The 23202-nt window shown below is 43.2% G+C and overlaps 1 protein-coding gene across 10 annotated transcripts in view; it reads right to left on the bottom strand.

The window, feature by feature from the left end:
- SUGP2 (SURP and G-patch domain containing 2) overlaps positions 1-23202 on the bottom strand; it is a 40735-nt gene that overhangs the window by 3680 nt on the left and 13853 nt on the right. For 4 of the 10 annotated variants that reach the window (XM_026699037.2, XM_026699038.2, XM_087920752.1 and 1 more), the window contains exons 6-9: positions 16658-16769; positions 14585-15078; positions 11778-11842; positions 9307-9449 (exon numbers count right to left, since the gene is read on the bottom strand). In XM_026699037.2, coding sequence (XP_026554822.1) covers positions 9307-9449; positions 11778-11842; positions 14585-15078; positions 16658-16769 — 814 coding nt within the window. The remainder of the gene's footprint in view (positions 1-9306; positions 9450-11777; positions 11843-14584; positions 15079-16657; positions 16770-23202) is intronic. The other 6 variants (XM_087920731.1, XM_087920742.1, XM_087920763.1 and 3 more) reach the window with 2 other exon arrangements.

Consider the following 23202-nt stretch of genomic DNA (forward strand, 5'->3'; position numbering starts at 1 on the left):
ATATAGTTATAGTCTCTAATGATCAGCAATATGCTCTCTCCAATTTCCTTTTATTCTTCCGGCTTCTCCAAAAAGAGGAGCAATAAAGGCCTGTTTTTTATGAAGTGGTATGACCCTTGGCAAAAGATTTTGGAGGCGCTGCTTTTTTTTAGGTTTGCAACTTGGGGAAAAATTGTTCTGAGTTACACGCAGAATCCAGGATTTAGAGAGAGAGAGAGATAGATAGATAGATAGATAGATAGATAGATAGATAGGAAGATAGATAGATAGATAGATAGATAGATATAGATAGATAGATAGATAGATAGATAGATAGATAGATAGATAGATAGATAGATAGATAGATAGAGAAATGAGTAAATCAGTTTGGAATAGAAGCAATAAGAGTGATGCCTTTTTTAAAAACAACAACAGTCCTATATAAACAGTCCTGTATAACTCAGGGGCTGCCACAAAGAAGAGCGAGTCAAGCTATTCTCCAAAGCACCCGAGGGCAGGACAAGAAGCAACGGGTGGAAACTATCCAAGGAGAGATCCAACCTAGAACGAAGGAGAAATTTCCTGACAGTTGGAACAATCAATCAGTGGAACAACTTGCCTCCAGAAGTTGTGAATGCTCCAACACTGGAAGTTTTTAAAAAGATGTTGGATGACCATTTGTCTGAAGTGGTGTAGGGTTTCCTGCCTAAGCAGGGGGTTGGACTAGAAGACCTCCAATGTCCCTTACAACTCTGTTATGCTATTCTATTCTAAAATATAAAGGAGGAGAGGGGAAGACCAAAGTCAAATGGGTTGAGATATAAATGAGATATAAAGAGTAAGGGTTTTCAAAAAAACCTTTGAGATTAACTTTTCTCTTAGAATAATATTTCCAAATGTGTAGATCATGGTGAAAGAAACAGCAAACGTATAAAAGATTCAAGCCTTTTGTATTAATTATCCCGATACGGGAAAATCATTTGGATCTCTTTTCGCTCTGTCATCAAATATTAATCATGTATCTAATAAGGCACCTTCCAACAGGGGAAGTCTATTATAATTGACAGGAAGATGTAGCTGTTGTATTCTCATTAAGAATTTCCTGTGGCATCTTCTGGGCCAAATGTAGAGATTTCATCAATCCAGAGATATTTTTTTAATTATACACTGCCTAGAGTTCCCTCTGTTCCAAAACATGATCAATAAATACAGGTAGTCCTCGACTTACAACAGCACAGTTCATTTAGTGACTGTTCCAAATTACAACGGCACTGAAAAAAGTGACCTATGACTGCTGCAGCATCCCCATGGTCACGTGATTTGCATTCAGATGCTTGACAACTGATTCACATTTATGACCACTGCAGCGTCCCCGGAGTCACATGATCCCCTTTTGTGACCTTCTGACAAGCAAAGTCAATGGGGAAGCTAGAGTTACTGTTATTAATTTAAGAACTGCAGTGATTCACGTTAACAAATGTGGTGAGAAAAGCTGTAAAATGGGGCAAAACTCACACAACAGATTTCTCACTTAGCAATGTTGGGCTCCATTTCAGTCATACGTTGAGGACTACCTGCATTGTGTGTGAACAGGAACAGAACAGACTATTTAGGGGTCTTTGTCTTTGCAATATTCAATTCTGCATGATTATTATTATTATTTTGGGACTGCTATAAAGCTCTGGGATTCTGACCTGTGTCTTTCGCGTGGTTGGAGGTTACATAAAAGGATACATGGTTACATGGATGAATCGTCCCATTAGGATTGAAGCAGTCTTGATATTTAAGGGATTGGCAGAGTAGGGGGATGAAACAGAAAAGCTCAGGTGCATGAGCTGGCCTTCAGAAAGGTGAAACAATCATAGACCATTTATTGAGAAACAACTGTGCCAAATTTCATATAGGAAGAGGTAAGCACTGCACAAATCAAAGAGAGATTTCAGATAAACTAATATCTTATCATCATGAGCTTTCTGGATTGTAAGATAAGATCTACTGCCTAGACTGTTCTTCCACCTCAGTTCAATCTCCCTCCTTGAAACAGTCCGAGGAGATGGAAAACAAAGAACTGGAAGCCCCTGAGAGATTAGACAGACAGAGCAGTTCACAATCCCTGGTAAAGAGAGAGCGAGAATAAGAAATGGCTCGATCTGGTTTGAATTAAAAAAAAAAAAAAGGCAGAGCAGCATAGGAAGTTCTGGAATACTTCCAAACCATCTTGAGCAAAGCTGCTCGGAAAGGATGCACCGAAGTAGGTCAGCATCTTAAGAAACGGAAAATGCGCAGTCGATTCCCTGTGTTTGAGCACTGCCATCCTGAGACCACAGCTGAAATGCTGTCCATTTTTTCCTGGACACTCCTAGTGGTCAAGAACATGAAAACTGGTGTCATTTAACTAGTGGCTGAGGCTCTCTGCTCTAACTTATAATATAGAAATTAATAAAATGTTGCCAATATTTGGGTGGTGCTGATTAATGCGATGTGGGATCAAATGTCCCAAAGGTGCTTTTTCCAGAGGCAACTGGAGTTTCTGGTTTTTCTTTGAAGACGTTTCGCTTCTCATCCAAGAAGCTCTGACAGGATAGTGGGGAATGGAAGGATTTATACTCCTTGCGGACAGCTGGAGTGTAAACTGAGTAGAAAAGTATAAAAGAGGAATATAAATCCTTCCACTCCCCACTCTCCGTCAGAGCTGAAGAAGCTTCTTGGATGAGAAGCCCAGTTGCCTCTTGAAAAAGCACCTTTGGGACAACCGTGACCTGGATGGCTGAGAATCCCTATAGACATGGCATCAAATGGCAGCTCAGAGGAAAGCAAAGGCATCCATATTGTGTTCTGTGCCTTGGGAATAATGGTAAGTTGGAAAAGATTCGGCAGCGATTAATCCTCCTTGACTCCACGTACTGGAAGATTACTAAGGCAGGAGACAAAACGAAAATACAAAAGGGAAATGGGCAATTCGGCCACGGAACAAAACCACCCAGCTCCTCTGCCTGGTGCTCGATTATCACATCATGACATACAATAGCAATATACTTTCTTTTACAGAGATTATCTAGAAAGCACCGAACCCTCTTCAGTTGTTAGCACAAAGAGAAAGGTGGATGGGGAAGAGTCAGATACGGTCCAGAAAGTTTTGTCAGTGATCTTGTTGCTGAGGGATCTTGGGGATACTGTAATCTGAAGGCCAGAGCTGGCAAACAACTAGTGTCTGACAACAGCCACTGCCTCTTCTGTAGAATCTGGGAAAACAGGGAAGGAGATGAATTAAATCTAGCAAGTTTGTGCATCCAGAATAGATATTCTACTGCAGGGGTCTCCAGCATGGGCTGGCTGGGGAATTCTGGGAGTTGAAGTCCACAAGTCTTAAAAGTGGCCAAGGTTGGAGAGCCCCTACTCTACCGTACGATTGTGCATGCCCTGTTGAACCTACTCAATTACCCTATACCATTACAGATAGTCCTTGACTTACAACAGTTCGTTTAGTCACCGTTCAAAGTTACAACGGCACTGAAAAAAAAGCGAGTTATGACTGTATTTCACACTTACGACCCTTACGGCATCCCCAAGGTCAGTGATCAAAATTCAGACCCTGGGCAACTGACTCATACTTATGACGGTTGCAGTGCCTCAGGGTTCATGCGATCAGCTTTTGCAACCGTCGTGACAAGCAAAGGGAAGGGGGAAGCCCGATTCGCTTATCAACCATGTAACTAACTTAACAACCGCAGTGATTCACTTCATAAGTGTGGCAGGAAAGGTCGTAAAACAGGGCAAGATTCACTTAACAAGTGTCTCGCTTAGCAACAGCAATTGTGGATGTAAGTCACGGACTACCTGTACATCCCTAATTCATCCATTCCAACAATGTACTGACAGACTAACAGCAGTTTTTCGGATGTCTTTCCAGCCCTGATATTCCCTGATATTTTGTAAACTGGAATATGAAGATTCAGGCCTGTATGTGGAAAGCGGAAGCAACCTAAGAAGGAAGGCCCTGATGAGCTTAGGTTCACCTACTTTGCATGGAAAGTCCCCATCTCGACCCTTAACATTTCCAGAAATGAATCGTAAAGGCCCTGATGAGGAGAAAGATTTACTAATGTTTAATCACTAGTTGTTGCTGGGTTCTAAATTCAAGATTACACCAGGAATTATAGAAATTTAGAATCCTTCACCATCTGGAGGGGTACAGGATCACACTGCTCTAATGTGCAGTTATTTATATTTCAGTTACAAATTCTTGCTATCAAATTGGAAGTCACCGTGGGCTGACACTGAGGCTTTGTACATTGCGAGCAGAAGCTATACGGCTCGGGATTAAATTACTATTTTCAAAAGGATTGAAGGAAGGAGGAGGAGTCAGATACTTCTTTCTCATTTATTCGGAAGACTGATTTAAAACGCTTTCAAGGTAACGGAAGATTAAAGAAAAACTCAAGAACATGTTAGCATCAGATAAGGCAAGGGAAAAGGTGGCAGAAATCTGATCCATGATGAAGGAAGACTGGACCACTTCAAAGACACTCCTATGAAAGTTGGGGAATTGCAGTCCTTCAGGTACTGAATACAACATCCTCTGCCATGGATACACTGTACTTGGCTGGGGCTGATGGAAGCTAGAGTACAATAATATTCAACCCAAAGACATTGGATTGGCTCCAAGAGCATACAGCAGGGAGAAAATGGAGAATTACAGAAATACTTGTTCACAAAGAGGCCAGCACTGAGGCAATAAATGCCACCTCACCTCAAGCACATCTTCAAAGGAAACAAACCCTTGAGGTTTAGCACAAGTACATTGCCAGGAATTCTAGAGGTCATGTTGATGCAAGAAGAATCACATTGTTAAAATAGACCGGAAAACCTATAACCTATCTCCTATTCAGACAATGACTATTTGGATGATGCAAAGAGAACAAGAGTACAATAGGACCTTGGATTTCTGGGAAATGGCTCTCAGAAGACGACCACTGCCTCTGAGAGATACCTAGTTAAGTGTGTGCTACGGTTTTCTCAGTTTGTTTTAAAGAGACAAGAGGCAGAGACCGATAACCCAGAAAAAGCTATCTTGCTACTTGCTAATCTCAACACACGGGCACATACACAGTAACTACGTACATGTGTGTTCATATAGGGATGTGTAAAGGTAGAGGTTCCCCTCGCACATACGTGCTAGTCGTTTCCGGCTCTAGGGGGCAGTGCTCACCTCCGTTACAAAACCGAAGAGCCAGCACTGTCCAAAGATGTCTCCATGGTCATGTGGCCGGCATGACTAAACACCGAAGGCGCACGGAATGCTGTTACCTTCCCACCAAAATGGTCCCTATTTTTCTACTTGCATTTTTACCTGCTTTCAAACTGCTAGGTTGGCAGGAGCTGGGACAAGTAACGGGAGCTCACTCGGTTACGCAGTGCTAGGAATTCAAACTGCCGAACCTTTCTGGTTGACAAGCTCAGCGTCTTAGTCACTGAGCCACTGCGTCCCCTGTGTCTATATATAAAATATATAATTAAATAACACGTGTATGGTAACTAGAATGTTTGAAGATGGTTCCTAGGATAGAAAGTTTACTTGGCCACTGTTAAGTGGGAAAATGCTAGGAAGAAAAAAAGTATTGTTGTTTAGTTATGTGCCCGAAGATTTTGCTTTGGAGTAGTGGACTGTTAGTCCAATAGGGGCACTGGGAAGACTTGCAAGGATGAAAGTGCTAAGTAATGATGTTTGTGTTGGAAAAATGTCTGGGGACTGGGAGACAGGATATTGGAGTAAATGGATGACTCAGATTGGTAGGAACAGACCAAGGCTGGGGAATTCTAGGAGTTGAAGTACATACATCCCAAAATTGCCAAGGTTGAGAAACCCTGCAATAGACAATGATGGAGATCTGTCCAAGAGCTGAAACTGAGTTGCTGGAATCCTTGTTTACGGTGTTTTTTAGGCAGATAGCTGCAAAACATCAGTAACAAACACAATGGTCAGAGCATGGAAGCAAGTGAGGCAACAGTCTATAGATTAAAAGTTCAAATCTGGAACGTATGAACTCATGGTCTCTGGCCAGGTATGTGAGAGAAATGGCAACAGCACCGGAGATCTGAGAAGGGAGGGAGAGAGTGACTTGCACTGGCTAATGGCTGAGAAAATGGTAACAGCCATGCTGGCACATAAGCAACAACCTCTGGAGAATAGATCAAGGTGGCTAGAAGCCAGGGTGGAGCTGAAGGGTCTGGAAGAATCAGAATCAGATTGCCAAGGATTTATGGATCTTGTCCACAAGGTAAGAAATATGTCTCAGCAGTTAGCACGCATTAGAAGTACGTAAATAGCTTGGGAAGAGGCTCTGGGAGATGGTAGGTAGATAAAAATAGAGCTCCTGATTTTAGTTAGAAAGTGGGAGGTGCTCTTTGATCTTTGTTGTTTTCTTGCAGACATTTCATTATCCAACTGGGTAACATTATCAGTGATAGAAAGGAGTGGGGTTTGCTTCCATGATATAGACTAGTAGCTTGCACTGTCAGTGTGGGTGTGGTCTTAGCGGTTCCTCATTAGGGAGTGGACTTCATGCATATTAATTTGTGTGTGAAAGGTGAGATTGACTGGACAGCAAGTGTAAACTGGGGTGTTTAATGTCCAGCTGCACCTGCAGGAATGCCCTGTACATGATGGCGGACACTGGAAAGAGGCGCATATGGAAAGGATAAGTAGAAAATGGGTCCATATTCGCTGTCTGGGAGAGAAATAAATGGGTGTCAGGTTGAAGCGGAGGAGGTATAGCAGTGACACCAAAAAGGTTAATACAGCAGAAGGGGAACCTCCACACTGGTGTCCTACTAGGCCAGCTGTCCCAGTCCTGGGTAGCTGAATATAAAGTTCCTTGTCTCAAGCTGCTGCCCAATATGGCACCCATTACTGAGACTTGGCTGGGCACTATGGGAGATGTTGCCCTGTTGGACATCTACCCTTTTGGGTTCCAGCAGCGCAGCAGCCGTGATGATGCAAAGCTTGGGAAGGAGGGGTGGTCATTACTGCACGCAAAACAATTGCAGTTACTGGGAAGGCAGGCGGTTGCAGATGCCTGTGCATAAAATTAAAAGATATCAGCTGGGGCTATGGAGTCACCACAGGCTCATCTGAAGTACAGCGGCCCTGACACACGTGCTATAAGAGGGCACACACTGGATCTGGTGGCTTTGCTGATGTTGACCGACATCCTGATCGCAACTATTGTACTCCTTGCTGTGTATGGGGCTACCTTTGAAGACAAAAGTGCTGATCGTTATCGATAAAAGTCCTTAAAGATGCAATATGGGGATGTATCAGGGACTACCTCATCAGACACGATTCTGCCCATCCAACTTGATCATTCTAGGACAGGGGTCTTCAAACTTGACAGCTTTAAGACTTGTGGACTTCAACTCCCAGAATTCCTCCTCCAGTCACGTTAGCTCAGGAATTCTGGGAGTCGAAGTCCACAAGTCTTAAAGCTGTCAAGTTTGAAGACCCTTGTTCTAGGACAGTGGTTCTCAACCTTCCTAATGCCGCGACCCTTTACTACAATTCCTCATGTTGTGGTGACCCCCAACCATCAAATTATGGCTCGGTTCCGAAGACCATCGAAAATACGTGTTTTCCGATGGTCTGAGGCGACCCCTGTGAAAGGGTCGTTCGACTCCCAAAGGGGTCGCGACCCACAGGTTCAGAACCACTGTTCTAGGAGAATCTAGAAGTCTGCTGAGGGTGCTACACCAAGTGTGGTATGAGGCTGCATGAATAAGAACCTGGGTATCTTAACAGGGCCAGCTTTTCTACGTAAACTGTTCATTCAGCAAGATCAAGCTGGAGAACTTGCTGCAAAGTCCCGACCCATCAGGAAATCTTGAGAGCAGGGATCCTGAGAGCATCTCTTCCCAGGACCTGAGCCCCTCTGAAGTAGCCTACTCGAGGGGAGAGAGGAAAGTAGCACCTTCCCTGTTGGCATTTTGGAGGTCTACTAAAACTAGATCTTCTGGAGATCCTTAGGGCAGGCGTGTCAAACTCCATTTCATTGAGGGCCATATCAGGGTTGTGTTTGACCTCGAGAAGGCCGGGGGGGGCACACGGCCAACATGTCACTTGTGTTGGGGGGTGCCTGTGATGGCCTAAGCACCCTGCCAGCAAAAACAGGCTCCCGGGCTCTGCTTTCGGCTGTGACGGCCTCCTGCAACCCTCTGCCAGTGGAAACAGAGCTCAGGGGAAGAGGGACGGGACGACGCAGGTGGCCCTCGCAAGCTCAGTTTTCGCTGGCAGGGGCACCGTGGCACGGTCCTTCATTATTTCCAGGACAGCCCCGTGGGCCAGGCCTAAGTAACCCCGAAGGCTGGATCGGGCCCCCGTGAGTTTGACACCCCTGCTTTAGGGGTACAGATTATAAATATAGCTCCAAGGTTTGGTGAGAATACATTGTGAGAAGCCTTGTTGGTTGGAATGAGTTTTACTTCTATTACTGTTTTTATTTTGGCCTTGCTTTTTTTTACTGAACTGTAGGGATGTTCATTTCTCAGAGACTTACAGATTGGCGCAACAGGCACACAAAAATAGGTATGTTTTTAATTTCCTCCTGTGATTGGACTGATGTGCAAATATTTAAAATGAAGAAAGAAAGAAATCAGTAAATGTCTTATTCTACATTCAGAGGGCTGTGATTCAGGCGAAATAGCCTCTGGGCTATCCTTTTACACACACAAAACAACTATTTTTGCTGCTGTTGTTTTAATGTGTTGGGTTTTACAATTTAAATGTTAGAGCCACCCAGAGTAGATCAGAAGATGGGAAGCGATATAAATGTTGTAAGTAAGTAAGTAAGTAAATATTTCAGTGCTGAAATAAATCAATCCCTTTGGAACATTCTGGATGTTACACTGTATGGAACAAAATAAAACTTTGTTTTTTCCTCTTTTTTTTTTTTTTGCACCAGGCTACAAAAATAGAAGGGTGATATTCCATGCTTGGTGCTCTCCTATCACCAATCACAGAATAATCAAGTAAGGGGATGATTTTTTTTTTAATTGTACAGGCAGATAGCAAAACGTATATTCAGTTACTTCCACTATTTGTGGGTGGAAATTTAATTAAAGACAATCAAAATTTGCTTTATCGCAAGCTTGGGAGAGGAACTCCAAAGAAGCTTGGAATGTGTTGCATCTCGAGTTACAAGAGCTATTTAAGCAGCAACAAATGTAAAAGCTTAGAATTGATACTAGGAAATAAGTGGAAACCGGACATTTGGACAACAATCAAATCCAAATGCGTGAGCACTTAAATGCTCCTCTTGCCCGCTTCATACATACACTTTGACAGGTTCCTGGATGCCTTTGCCATGTAACCCGAGGCCATGCCCTTCTTGCCAACCCATTTTTTGAAGTATTTGGAAGCCAATGTTCTTCTCATTTAGTCTCTTATTATAGAATTCCAAATCCTTTGTTTTCTGTTGCTGACAAATAAAAACAAGATTCAACAGGCTGGAACATAATAAGGAGATGTTAAACACAACCATAAGCAGAGATCCCCAATGTTTTGGGGGAGAAGGGAAACAGGGGTATTTTTCACATTTTGGAAACCACGTGACAGATGGTGAGAGCAAACAGCTGATGTGATCTTGACATATTCATCAAAATGGGCCACCAATGGGTGGGGTCCATCCTAAAACATAAACTTACCTAAGGATAAATCTGCAACGACGCTCTCTTTACATCTTTTGTCTTGAGCCTCCCTAGAAACTCACCATACAGGTACTCCTTGACTTATGACCAGTCACATAGCGACCATTTAAATTTACAATGGGACTCTCCAGGGCTACCTGGATTCAGTTTTGATGGCCCGCCCCTCATGGTCATGTGATCACAGTTGTGGCGCTCGGTAACAGGCCTACTTGTATGGCCACTTGCAACATCTTGTTTCCCTGTTACTATGATTTACAATGTGTATTTTTTCTGGAAACTGGTGTTTACTTTTGATGTCTAGCAAAAAACAACAACAACCCTATTGCAGACAATGGATTCACTTAATGGTAATGATTCACTTAATGGCCACCGCAGAAAAAGTCGTAATTATTGGGTGTGATCACATCGTGACCTGCTTAATGACCAGCATGGCTTACAACTGTAATTCCAGGCTCAATTACAACCATAAATCGAGGACAGCCTATACCCAAGTTCCAGATTTTCTGTCTATTTTGAGGGCAGGTGGGCATATTTAGAAACAAAACTCCAAAATTCCAACCAGTCATCATTTTTTTAATCTTCTAAAAAAAAACCAAAAACTTAAGAACAATGTAGGGATGGACAAAACTAACCGATTCTGAAACTGACTGTTTTGGAGGATAAGGAATTGACAATCATTGCTCTATTTGATCAAGCATAACCTGGCTTTTTGATTCAAAGAATTTATTTTGGCAAAACTACTCAACCACTCCCAAAATCGATGGAAATAGAATATTCCCTGGAACATTCCGTTTCCTGATCAATGAATTTCCTACATCCTTAGGAACAACTTTAGGATATGCTTGGAAATCATGATTATTCCACAAGTTAGTGCTCTGTGCCAGTGTCACCAACCAGTGGGCTGGGAACCACTGGTGGTCCATGAGAAAATTTTGGTGGTCCACAGAGAAATGTCCCCCCCCACCCCAAAAAGCACAACCCCCAAAGCAATTAATCCAGGCTGCACGGGAACACAAGGCTGTGCCGCCTACATGGCCCGTGAGAACACAAGGCTTGCGTCACTTGCATTGCGAACAACACGAGGTAGTGAGGGTAGAGGGGGGAACTTGCCCCACGCGCCCCACTCGCCTGGCCTGGTCACCAGGCTGCTTCTTTCCGCTTCTTTCTTCTTCTGCTTTTGGCTGCACGCAAGGAAAACAGCAAAAGTCTTTCTTTCTCTTCCCCAAACTCCGTCAGAAATGAGTCTTTGGGACCCTGCAAGGCATCCTGCTCCAAGAGGCTGCGCCGGTGCGACAAGTCTCACAAAGACTTCTGCTGCTTCTGCTGCTTTCCTTGCATGAATCCAAAAGTCTCTCTCTCTCCCCCTTTGAGAACGGAGCTAGAGAGGGTATCCTGCAATCCCAAATAAAGAATGATTGATCGGTAGGAAAATAGGGTGGGGAATTTTCCCATTGACTTTGCTGGTCAGAAGGTTGCAAAAGACATAGCAACGGTCGTAACTTTGAACAAGTTGCCAAGCATCTGAATTTTGATCACATGATCATGGGGATGCTGCAAACATCGTGACTGAAAAACAATCATAACTTTTTTTCAATGTTGTTGTAACTTTGAACAGTGAACTGTTGTAAGTCAAGGACTAACTGTAGACTTACAACCACTTGTTTAGCACCTGTTCAGGGTTACAACGGCACTGTAACCGGCACTGTAACCTGCAAGGACTGGTTGCAAGTCATTTTTTTCAGTACCGTTATAACTGCATCGTGGTACAAATCAATGGATTCGCTTAAGAACCATGGGTGTGTCTCATTTAACAACTGCCCTGCTTAGCAAAAGTAATTCTGGTCCCAACTGCAGTCGTAAGTCAAGGACTACTTATATGCAGAACACATTCCAGCATGCAAATTCTAATTTGTGATCCTGTATGGTACTGTGTAGACAGTTGAACTTAAAGACAAGCCCCCGGTAACAGAATAGGAACAAAAATTAAACAGAAGAATTCTCTCCCAATCTTTATGGCATATTATTCCATTCTGCATTACTTGGAGTAAAAGTAGCAACATAAATATCCCAGTCTTAAAAGAGAATCGTTTTTGCCTCACCTTCTTGTTTTTATACGAAGGATAGCCACGAGGTCGGTCATAAGAGATCCGCACCGGATCATGCACTAAAAAGCAAAATGAGAGGGTGAATCAATCCTACATCAAATAAATACTGTAACGCTTTGGGGCTTTAGAGGAAGAGTCCACATAGATCCGTACTACTTTGACCGAAGAGATGCTTTCAGGAAGCCCAGGCAGACCAATGATGGAAACAGCTCTCCCTTGTCTCCAGCGTCAGAGGCGGATGACCTCCAAACATGGTATATTAGATTAGCAGTAGGAAGTGCTGAAGCACTGGATCAGCCTCAATTTACCATGTAATTGAGAATCCTGTTTTTCATAACTGAAATATAATTCTGCTTTCAGGAACCCTAGGAGGAGGATGGAAAGCAGGAGGAGGGGGAAGTTCCTGTCTCAGAAATCTGCTCACTCGGGTTTCGTATTTGAGGGCTCTGAAAATATCTACAGACTCCTCACATCCTGGACGTATACTGTTTCAACTCCTATCCTCAAAACGATGGTATAGAGCACTGCACACCAGAACAACTAGACATAAGGACAGTTTTTTGCCAAACGCCATTCCTCTGCTAAAAAATAATTCCCTCAACACTGTCCAACTATTTACAAAGTCTGCACTACTGTTACTATTAATCTTCTCATCACCTCTTATCACCCATCACCTCCCACTTGTGACTGTATGACTGTAACTTTGTCACTTGTATCCTTATGGCGTATACTGAGTGTTTCCTAGTATGATTTGATTGCTTATTGTACCCTATGACTATTATTACGTGTTGGACCTGATGATTCTTGACTCTTGACGAATGTCTTTTTCTTTTATGTACACTTGGCCAATAAATAATTCTCTTCTCTTCTCTTCTCCTCTATTCATTATGATTCTTGATGAATGTATCTTTTCTTTTATGTACTGAGAGCATTTGCATCAAGACAAATTCCTTGTGTGTCCAATTACACTTGGCCAATAAAGCTATTCTATTCTATTCTATTCTATTCTATTCTATTCTATTCTATTCTATTCTATTCTGTTCTATTCCAGCTGCATTCCTTGGACAGGGAAGGGGGAGGGGAGGTTGCTATGGTTACCTGCAAGGCCCTGTTGGCATTGAGCAGCACTACCCTGCGGAAAAGGCAATTGAGCTGGCTGCAGAGTGGCATCCCTGCCAGGTCTCAATCTGATTGCTGAGATGGCGGAGGACCTCCAAACCCAGAAAAATGGCTGCCACAACCGGTCAGAAATTTAACTCAGCTGAGAGAGTAACACACTTGAGAGATCCCACTTACTACAGGGGTGTCAAACTCAATTTCATTGAGGGCCGCATCAGGATTGTGTTTGACTTCAGGGTGTGGAGGGTGGCCATCTCAACGTCATTCGTGTCGGGGGCACCTGGGGCGGCCAAGTGCTAAGGCAGGACTTCCCTCAGACCCTCCCTCCTTCTCATTATAATCTTCCTTCCTTCCTTCCCTCTTCCTTCTTCCTTCCCTTCTCTTTCCTTCCTTGCTCTCTTCCCATCTTCCCTTCTTTTCCTTTGTCTTTCCTCTTTCCCTTTCTCCTTTCCTGTCCCTTCTTGCACGCTCAAATACAAAAGGGGAAACATTTCTCCTTTTTTGTTTTTGTTTTCTGCCAGCGAAAATGGAGCTCAGGGGGGCCACACACACACGGCCCTCTCAAACTCCGTTTTCGCTGGCAGGAGCACAACTCATTATGGTGAAGACTCTTAGGCAACACATACCCTCAAATAAGGCTGGATCCACATGTATATATTACCAGACCGGCTTAACAGCTACATTTACATGACCTGCTACATTTGATTAGTTTTTAAATGTAGCATTTTTAAAAAAATCCCTTCGCTAGTTCTGCAAATCCAGTCTATTTGGACAATTCGGTGAATTTAATGGATTGTGTTGACCCAGATCATGACTTTGTTCAATTAACTGTGTTGTGCAAAACCAGTCTGAATATAGCACAAAATCAGTCAGAACTGCCAACTGCAATTAACTATACTATTTGCTAACTGTTTTCCAATACTTTTGACACCTGTCTGATCTTCAGCAAGAGAGATGGAGGCTAAGTGCAGCCCTGCAAGAAATATGTGGAAAAATGCTTTATAAGCCCTGAGATTTAGAGAGAAGGACACATTTTACTGCAGAACTGAACAAATAAAGAATAACCTCACTGTACAAATTACCTGTCATTCAGACCCATGTCATAATTAGGAATTCAGAAAGAAATTAATAGATTTTCCTCATTCTTCTGCCTGCCACCAGCACAGACTGGTACATTTGCAATGAAACTGGAAAGCATGTAGCTCATGATTTAAAAGAAACTGGGTTTACACACTGAGTAAGCCACAAAATTGATTGCTAAGTTTAGACAATGGGCCCAAACCATTCCCAAGGCACCAGTATATGAGAATATTTAAAGCCCAGGGTTGAACGATGGTATCCTTGGTGATCTCTGAGCTTGATTGGTTGTTTTCCCCCAGATAACATTGGTGGTGTTAGCAAACCCCCCACTTCCTAGCACTGATCATGTTATCTAGCTGTATAATGAAACGTCTGTATGAAAACAACTGACCTCAGAAACCACCAAGGACCTCCTCACACTTACGGTTTGGGACAATATGGGGACAAGGTCAAACACACTGTAGCAGGGGCCCCCAAACTTGGCAACTTTAAGTTTCTGGGAATTCTGGGAGTTGAAGTCCACAAGTCTTAAAGTTGCCAAGTTTGGAGACCCCTGCACTATATAACCTAGCAGAAGCACCCAAAACATTTTCCCAGCTCACCTGTTGGTTCATCTATGAGACACACTCTCTTTGAGGCTGGGATCAAGCCCACTTTCAGGGATTTGCTACTGATTCTCTTGCGCCCAAAGGGGGTGCCCTGCATGGGTGCCTGTGCCGTTGGCTCTGAAAGGCCACTGGTCTCTCCTCCTTCTTCAGCAGTATTTGAATGCTCTGCTTTCATAAGCCCCTCCTCCAACATGGCTTCGTCTAGCTCCTCAGTTGGCTCTGCAGCTTCCTCCTCCTCTTCATCTCCCTCTTCATCTCCCATGTCAGCTTGGGGAGCTTCTTCCTCCTCCTCCTCCTCTTCCTCGTCCTCCTCTTCTTCCTCGTCCCCTTCTCCCTCCTCCAGGTTTCCCCATTCGCTTTCCTTTGGTTCAGACCTTTCATGGAAGCCACCAGATTCCTGCTTATCACTGAAGCTGATAGAGGGGCATAATTCATGGACTTTCATGCGATAAAACTTGAAGGCAGAACTCTCTGGATCCTGCAGAAATCTGGGGTGGGGTGGGGTGGGGAGTTTAGAACAGTGTTATTTATTATTAAAATAATACTTGTAATACTAGTAGCAGGGGGAGGGTGGGGGAGACACAAAGCAACCTTCTTTCTCACAGAATTTTCTTCTTAAAAGAATTCTAAAAGTTAGACTTGATAAAGCGTGCTAAATCTGCACTTTGCAGGTATATGAGGCCCTCGATTCCAACTGCAGTCCACAGGTGGGGTGAAAAACTTGCAGCCAAATTGCAGCAAATGGTCTTTCTGCAAGCTCTTGCCCTGTCTACACCAACCTGATCAGCTTTAAGTTTTAAGTTTCTGGGTGTTGCCCTAAAAGAGGACCTGGCCTGGGGTGCTCACATCGCAGCCCTGGTCAAAAGGGCCCAGCAGAGATTATACGACCTGAGACTTCTCAGAAAACAACAACTGAATGAAAAGCTGCTGGTGACCTTCTACCGCTGCACCACAGAGAGTATCTTAACTTACTGTACCTCTGTATGGTTTGCCAGTTGCACAGTGGCAGATAGGACAGCACTCCAGAGGGTTAATGTCATTGCCCAGGAGATCATGGGTTGCCTTCTCCCCTCTTTGGAAGAGCTTTATAGCTCCCGCCGCCTTAAGAAAGTTCAAAACATTCTCAAAGATGTAACTCATCCTGGGCATTTCCCCCCCCCCTTTTTGAACTATTACCATCTGGCAGATGGTACAGAATATTAAAAACAAGCTCAAATAAGATGAAAAACAGCTTCTATCCCAGGGCAGAAGCTCTGTTGAATTCTACTGTATAGTGCAGGGTTGGTGTGGTGTCGGGGGTTTCCAATTCATGTGTGGATTGTGAAGGATGTGTGTTTGTGTTTATTTTCCTGGTCATGATGTGCACTGAAGATGGTGTTTGATTTCGTTGTATAAGGTGCAATGACAATAAACTAAACTCAACTCTGCAAAGAATTGCTTGCAGCCTCCTCCCTCGAGTAACTTATGACCCAACAGTTTAAAAATGGATGACTTCACATCAAAGGGAATTGTATTTCTTCTTTTGTCTGGCAGATAGGGAGCCAGGGTGGCGCAATGGTTAGAATGCAGTATTGCAGACTGACTCTGCCCACTGCCAGCAGATCGAATCTCAAGGTTGTCTCAGTCTTCCATCCTTCTGAGATTGGTAAAATGAGGTCCCAGATTGTTAGTGGCAATAGGCTGACTCTCTAAACTGCTTAGAAAGGGCTGTAAAGCACGGTGAAGTGGTATATAAGTCTAAGTGCTATTGCTCTAGTGTGGCCGCAATAAAACTGACCAGCAAATGAAATCCCACCTCTATGTTGATCAAATAAGAAGTGATCTTAGGCAAACGACTTGCTCTCCATCTCAGTTCCCTCCTCCCAGTCTGAAAAACGAGACAGCCGTCAATCCTTTTGCAAGTGTCTTACAAGGATTTCAACAAGGACAGCCAAAGTACCTCTGGGTTCTCTGAACTATTATTGAATCATTTCAAAGTATTTCTCTTATCCATTTGCACTTTTCATTGACAAGCAAGACCGGGGAGGAGCGGGGGGGGGGGGTGTTGATAAACAACAAACCACTCACAACAAGTCTGGATTATCGGCACTGTTATCAATGCTGAACTGCTCGATTTCCGGCCCAACCTCAGCAACGAATTCAGCCAGCTTCTGAGCTGTTACCATGACTTTCGGGTCCACTGAAAGACAAGAGAAAGAAACCATCCAGGAAATGGGTTTTTTTTTTTTATTTGCAAGGAAACAGCACATGTAGAGGCACTATCAATACCGTCCTATTTTGAATGCCAGCAAAAGGCCAAATGAATTAAATCACATTCATCTGTTTTTAACCATTACTCCCTGAGGTAAAAAAAAAAATCCCGAAGACTGAGCTTGGGAAAACCGGCACGTAGTAGAACTTTTGCTGTACTACTCAGCCGCGACTCTTCCTTCATCAGGAACCTGTCCTCTACTATGCACTTACGCAAGGCTGTTGTGTGTGTGTGGGGGGGGACCTTTCTCCAAGGTTCAGTGGCTCCCCATATCTGCAATATGTGGAAAAATCTGATTCAGATGGTGCGTCAATCAACTAAATGTAAATTTCTGAAGAACAGATTAACAATTATGTTGAGATGATTGAGAATGAGAGCCGTTTAGAATCTAATGGTTCTTAAAAAAAAAAAATTATGTTAAGTGCACAGCTGCACCGGAAAAACGTGGACTGCATTTCCATCAGGCACCAAGCTGTGAAAGGGGTTTGGCAGGCAGTACCACTGTAGTCTATTTATCACCCAATCAGCCAATCTGTAATCTACGATCTATTACTATGGCGAGCATACCTTCGGCATGTTTTGGTACATCATTCAAACCCTGATTGAACGTCTGATTGCTTAATGCAGCCAGATACTGGTATGTTTTGGACAAAAAAGGCAAAAGGTTGAGTTGGCTGAACCGTAACAGAGCAAAAGCTCATCTGCATTGATGATCTCTGTTAGGAATAACATAGGTTACCTAACGTAGTTTGGGTAAAATAATATATATAAACTATGATAGTAAGTTTAAGTGTGTGTCACTTTAAACTGCAAAGCATGTAATTTTGGGTGCGGTGTTGAACCGCCATAAGAGGGAGCAAGAGAACTTGCTCGATTGCTGACGATTACTGGTTTGATGGATTGATGGGTTTGTTAACTGCGTGTTTCCCTACTGCTGAGTTGCTGAACGTTGGAGGAAGAAAGGTGGTTTGACTTCTTCATATCTCTACTGCGAGGAGATATATTACTGGACTGATATTTGTAAGTTTACTGACCTCTCTTTTTCAACACTGAACTTTGCAACTGAATAATCCCCGGACAGACTGAACTAGTGAATGATATACGGACTGTTTTTTGACTATGCTATAACTCTTACTGGAATAAACTATTTAACTAGCACGGTGTATCTGTTTTACTGAGTGTAAGCTACAAAAATGTTTATCTCACATATTTTGCCTGCCTGCTGTGCAGATTCTGCTAGGGTGTATCCCTAACACTCTCCAATCCTCCTGCTCTTTTCCTGCATCTCCTGTGGGCATGATGATCACAATCATAAAAGCGGAGGTGTCAGGCCCCTGGCGGAGACGGACTATGAGGGAGAGGAGGAACAGCCAACAGGAAGTGTGGCTCCGGAGGTTGTGGAGGAGGCTGGGGAAGGGCAGAGGCCTGCTGGACAGTCAGAGGAGGACCCAGGCCCATCCCCTCTCCATCCTAGGGCAAGCAGGGAGGAGAGGATAAGGGAGAGACGTGGTCTACTGGGGAGGAGAGGGCCTTGATCCTCTTCATGGGTTGCCGGTGTGAGATCTGCATAAGAGTTTGGACCTGTGTGCTAACAGACGCTGGAGACAAATTAGTGTTTTATTCCTAAAGAAAGTTTATCTTGGTTGGTGTTCTTCCAACGGATTGTCCCTGGTTATCTTCCTGAAGCTGGCAATTATCTATCCTGGTCTGTTGAGGAACTTTATTCAATGCGGTTTGTTTTTGGCTTTTGCTTCGTTATTGGCTCTTTGACTGTGAACTGTGTTTCTTTCCTTTGAAATGTTAATTTTGAAAATAGTTTCCTCCTCCACTGTGAACAATTTAACAGTGAAGCCAAGCTGAAGGCATTATAAAGACTTTTAGTTACGTTTTGGTTTTTGTTATAGTTCTGATATAGTCTGGGTCATCACAAGGAGATTCATCTGTCGCTCACTCTATGCCTGGCAACTTCAGCCTGAGACTGAACCTTCTTGGTTTTGTCTGTTTCTTCAAGTTGAAAGAAAGCAAAAACAAAAAAAATATGGAGGTACATAACACAATTGTGTACAGGTAGTCCTCGAGTTATGACTGTAAGGGAGCCCGGAATTATCAGTGTAAAACATTGCAGTTCTTAAGCATTTCACCATGTGACCTGACCTGCTTTTACAACATGGTTTGTGGCAGTCATTAAGGGAATCCATTTTACCCAACGGATATTTGTGCTGGAAGTTGCAAGTAAACCAGCAAAGCCAGCAGAACATAGGGGAAAAAAATCAGTCAGATGATCACGGGATGCTGCAAAGGTGTGCCCATAGTCAAGCCCTCAAAATGTGATTACATGACTGTGACGTGTGTGTGTGTGTGTTTGTGTGTATCCTAATCAGTGGAACAATTTGCTTCCAGAGGTTGTGGGCACTTCAACACTGGAAGTTTTTAGGAAGAGTTTGGGCAACCATTTGTCTGAAATGGTATAAGACCATGATGGCGAACTTATGCCATGTATGCCAGAAGTGACATGCAGAGCCATCTCTCTGGGCACACCAGCCATCACCTGTTGCTCTTCTAGGTTCCAGCACACGCATGCGTGCTGGCCAGCTGATCTTTGCGCACACAGGAATGCTGGCAACCGGAAGAGCAGTTCCCTGGAGCGCATGCGTGCGCCAGCCAGCTGGTCTTCACGCACGTCTGCGTGTTAGAAACCAGAAGACCTGGTGGCCGGTGCGCATGTGCATGCCTGGAAGCTAAACTTCCGGTTGCCGGCACTCCCACATGCGTGTCGGGGAGCTGCCCTTCCGGCGTGCCCTTGCACGCTCCCATTGCCGAAAAGGTTAGCCACTGCTGGTATAGGATTTCCTGCCTAAGGAGGGGGTTGGAGTAGAAGACCTCCAGGTCCCTTCCAACTCTTCTAATTCTAATTTTATTCTATTCTATTTGTTTCTATTCTATTCTATTCTATTCTATTCTATTCTATTCTATTCTATTTGTTTACTAGAACAAAATGTGGGCATAAATAGAATACCTTTAAAAATTAAAATAATTAAAATAATGATAATAATAATTAAAAACCTAGTCTAAAACCTATCTAAAACATTTAGTAAGTTAAATAGTTTTAAAATGCCACTATATACATAGGACTAAATCACAAATGCACTGTTTGATTCAAGACAATTATTGCCTTGGAAAAGAAACTGTTTCTCAGTCTATTAGTCCTCATTTTAAGACACCTATAATGTCTCCCTGATGGTAACAGTTCGAAATATGAATGACCAGGATGAGAACGGTGGAGATTTTTAGTGCTCTAGAGGAGTTTGGTCTTCACAATCTCTTCCAAATAAGAAAGAGAACAACTGATGGTTTTTTGTGCTGTGTTTGTAACTCTCTGGATCATAACATGAACATCTGAAACAGTCAGTCAGACTATCCTCCTGAGCACAGTTAATCCTGAAAGAAGCTCCGTGACATGGAACAAATGAGCAAAGTCACTGTAGCGACTCAACTGACAGCAGCAGAAAGTATGAAAATTAATTAGATAGGACATTAACATTCCTACTTCAGATGAAGGGTGGAATAATGATTTAGGACATGTTGTGTATAACTGGTTTCGAAGATATAATACTATTTGCAGTTATTATCAGTTGACAGGAAAAAAAAAAGTACAGAATGCTGGCTGGCCTTTAGCCACTGGTGCCTTCATTGGTTCAGACCTGGCCTATCTGAAGATCTGAAAGCATGCTTAGTAACTGAAGAACACTGGTAGTTTCACTCGTACATTAAGCATTGTTGGATATTTAACCTCGATCTCATGGGTCCCCATTAATTTAAAGCAGGTGTGGAGCATTTGGGGTAGTAGCGGGTGCTTTAAAGGGGTTTTTAACATCCTGGATTTTTAAGGTTGGAGTCACCTATGTGTGAGTTGGGTGGCCAGATGAATTTGTTTAGTAAATAATAAATATGGCCCTTTTTTAGCGCGCCAGTTAATTTTATGTGACCTGGTCAGTGATGGCATTCAAAAATTTTTACTACCGGTTCTGTGGGCATGGCTTGGTGTGTGTGGCGTGGTTTGGTAGGCGTGGCAGGGGAAGGATACTGCAAAAATCCCCATTCCCTCCCCATCCCACTAACCTGCTTTCCAGCTCCGTTCTCCTGTGCAGGGCAACAAAAGAAGACCCAGCCGATCAGCTGGGACTTGGGAGGCAGAGAAGAAATGGAGTTGGGGCCAGTCAGAAGACGTATTCCAAACTACTCAAAATTTCCACTACCGGTTCTCTGAACTACTCAAAATTTCCGCTACCGGTTCTCCAGAACTGGTCAGAACCTGCTGAATACCACCTCTGGACCTGATGGTAGTCACAGTGAGGCTGCAAAAGCTGTACATGGGCCAGTATAGCACAAGGCCCAAAGGATGCAGCTCTGAATGATGCACAATGAATGGAGACACACCTAGTAACCACAGAGTGAGCGGGAAGCTTCAAGTGATGAAACTGGCTAAAAAGGCTTCCCCAGAGGGATATTATCTCTACTCAGTATAGGGATGCAGGGAGTCATTGCCTTACGACAGTTTGTTTAGTGACCATTCAAAGTTACAAGGCCACTGAAAAAAGTGACTTATGCTCATTGTTCGCACGACCGTTGTAGCATCCCCATGGTCATGGGATCAAAATCCGGACGCTTGGCAACTAGCATGCACTTATGATGGTTGCACTGTCCCAGGGTCTAGCTGGAGAACATGATTGATGACTCTTGGCTATGGATGTGTCCCATTGGAGAATATGAATGATACACCCAGGGATGGAGGGAAGACCAGGGTCAAGGGTGACAATGAATTATGTGTCTAAGAGTCGGCTACACCGAGGCAGTGCTGGACATTTTAATTCCCAATAAATCCTTTTAAAACTTTGGAAGTTTGGCTTGAGACTTATGATTTAAATGGGGGTAACTGCCAGAATCCTGACAGTGATCATCTTTTGTGACCTTCTGATAAGCAAAAGTCCATCCAGCTTCACTTAGCAACCACAATGCCAACTCAACAATTGCAGAGATTCACTTAAGAGTTGCGGCAAGAAAGGTCGTAAAAGGGGGCAAAACTCACTCAACAAATGTTTCAATTAAACAACAGAAATTTTGGGCTTGGCTGTGGTTCGTAAGCCGAGGGCTGCCTGCATAGTCAAGAGTCCTGTATCTCTGTATTGTAGCCTTCTCCAATCTCCTTTTAAAGCCATCCAGCTTGATTAGACATTTCATGGTTTAGAACTCCATATTTCAGCCATGAGCACTTTGTGAAATAATCTTGGGAGTCTCCCACGTTCAGCTTGCATAGGACTGAGGCCTAGCTGGTTGTGTTTCCTCTTGGGAAGAGATCATTGGCTGAATATTACAACATACAACATTACAATAATTTATCATTCAAAACCGTAGGTGAATGATATCTTAACAACCATGATACTAACGTAGCAACTGCAATCATTTGCTTAGCAACCGTGGCAATGAAAGGTCATAAAACGGGGCAAAATTAACAAAGGTCTCATTTAGCCACAAAAAATTGGGGCTCCCTTGAGGTCATAAATTGAGGACTACCGGTATTTCACCATCAGAGTGATAGTGAACTGCTATGCTGAATGCATTTGCCCAACTGGCTCTGTAGGCATTTTTCAATGGGCTTTATTTAACTATGCTATCAGTTCACCCAGTGGAGTTGTAGATGTGCAAGACCTTTGCTGAGGCAAGACAACCCTTGACCAATGGCCTTGGACTTCACGCCACCTTAAGTGGAGAATCCACACAGGAGTAAAACAGCCAGTCATATTCCCTTGGGTTGCTCTGCTTTACAGGGTCAGTGAGGGCCACAGTTTCCCTCCACTGTTGGTCAAGAGGACACACCAAACTGCTGGAGCACAAGCCTGAACTGAATACTTGAATGGCTTGAGAGGGAAGCCATTATTTATTTTATATGCATTCACTATTTTAAGATGCCCACTCGGCATGGGGCCTCGAGTAATGAAATGTGAGCAAAAATTAATATCAGCAACAACAACAATCAAAAGTCATCTTACTAGGGCACATCCCCTTGAAAAACAAGCTCACTAAACACCCTATCATAATGCCAGGATTGTATTTGGGCAGAATTGGAAAAATGATAAAATACTAGCAGATGGAAAAGTGATTGAGAAAATATTTGAATGTGCAGAGATGAATAGATTAACACTGGAAATTAAAGAAAAAAAAGAAACTGAATATTATATATGGGACTTATTTTATAAATGGTTAGAAAATAAAACAAGTTAAAATTGAGTAGATGAATATACAAAGAAATTAGTGAAGATGGTTATAAAGATAATTAATATAAGAGGAATTGATTTATGATTTA

The sequence above is a fragment of the Pseudonaja textilis genome, chromosome 1 (genome assembly GCF_049901715.1).
Source record: "Pseudonaja textilis isolate UNSWEBS1 chromosome 1, rPseTex1.2, whole genome shotgun sequence".
Lineage (NCBI taxonomy): Eukaryota > Metazoa > Chordata > Lepidosauria > Squamata > Elapidae > Pseudonaja > Pseudonaja textilis.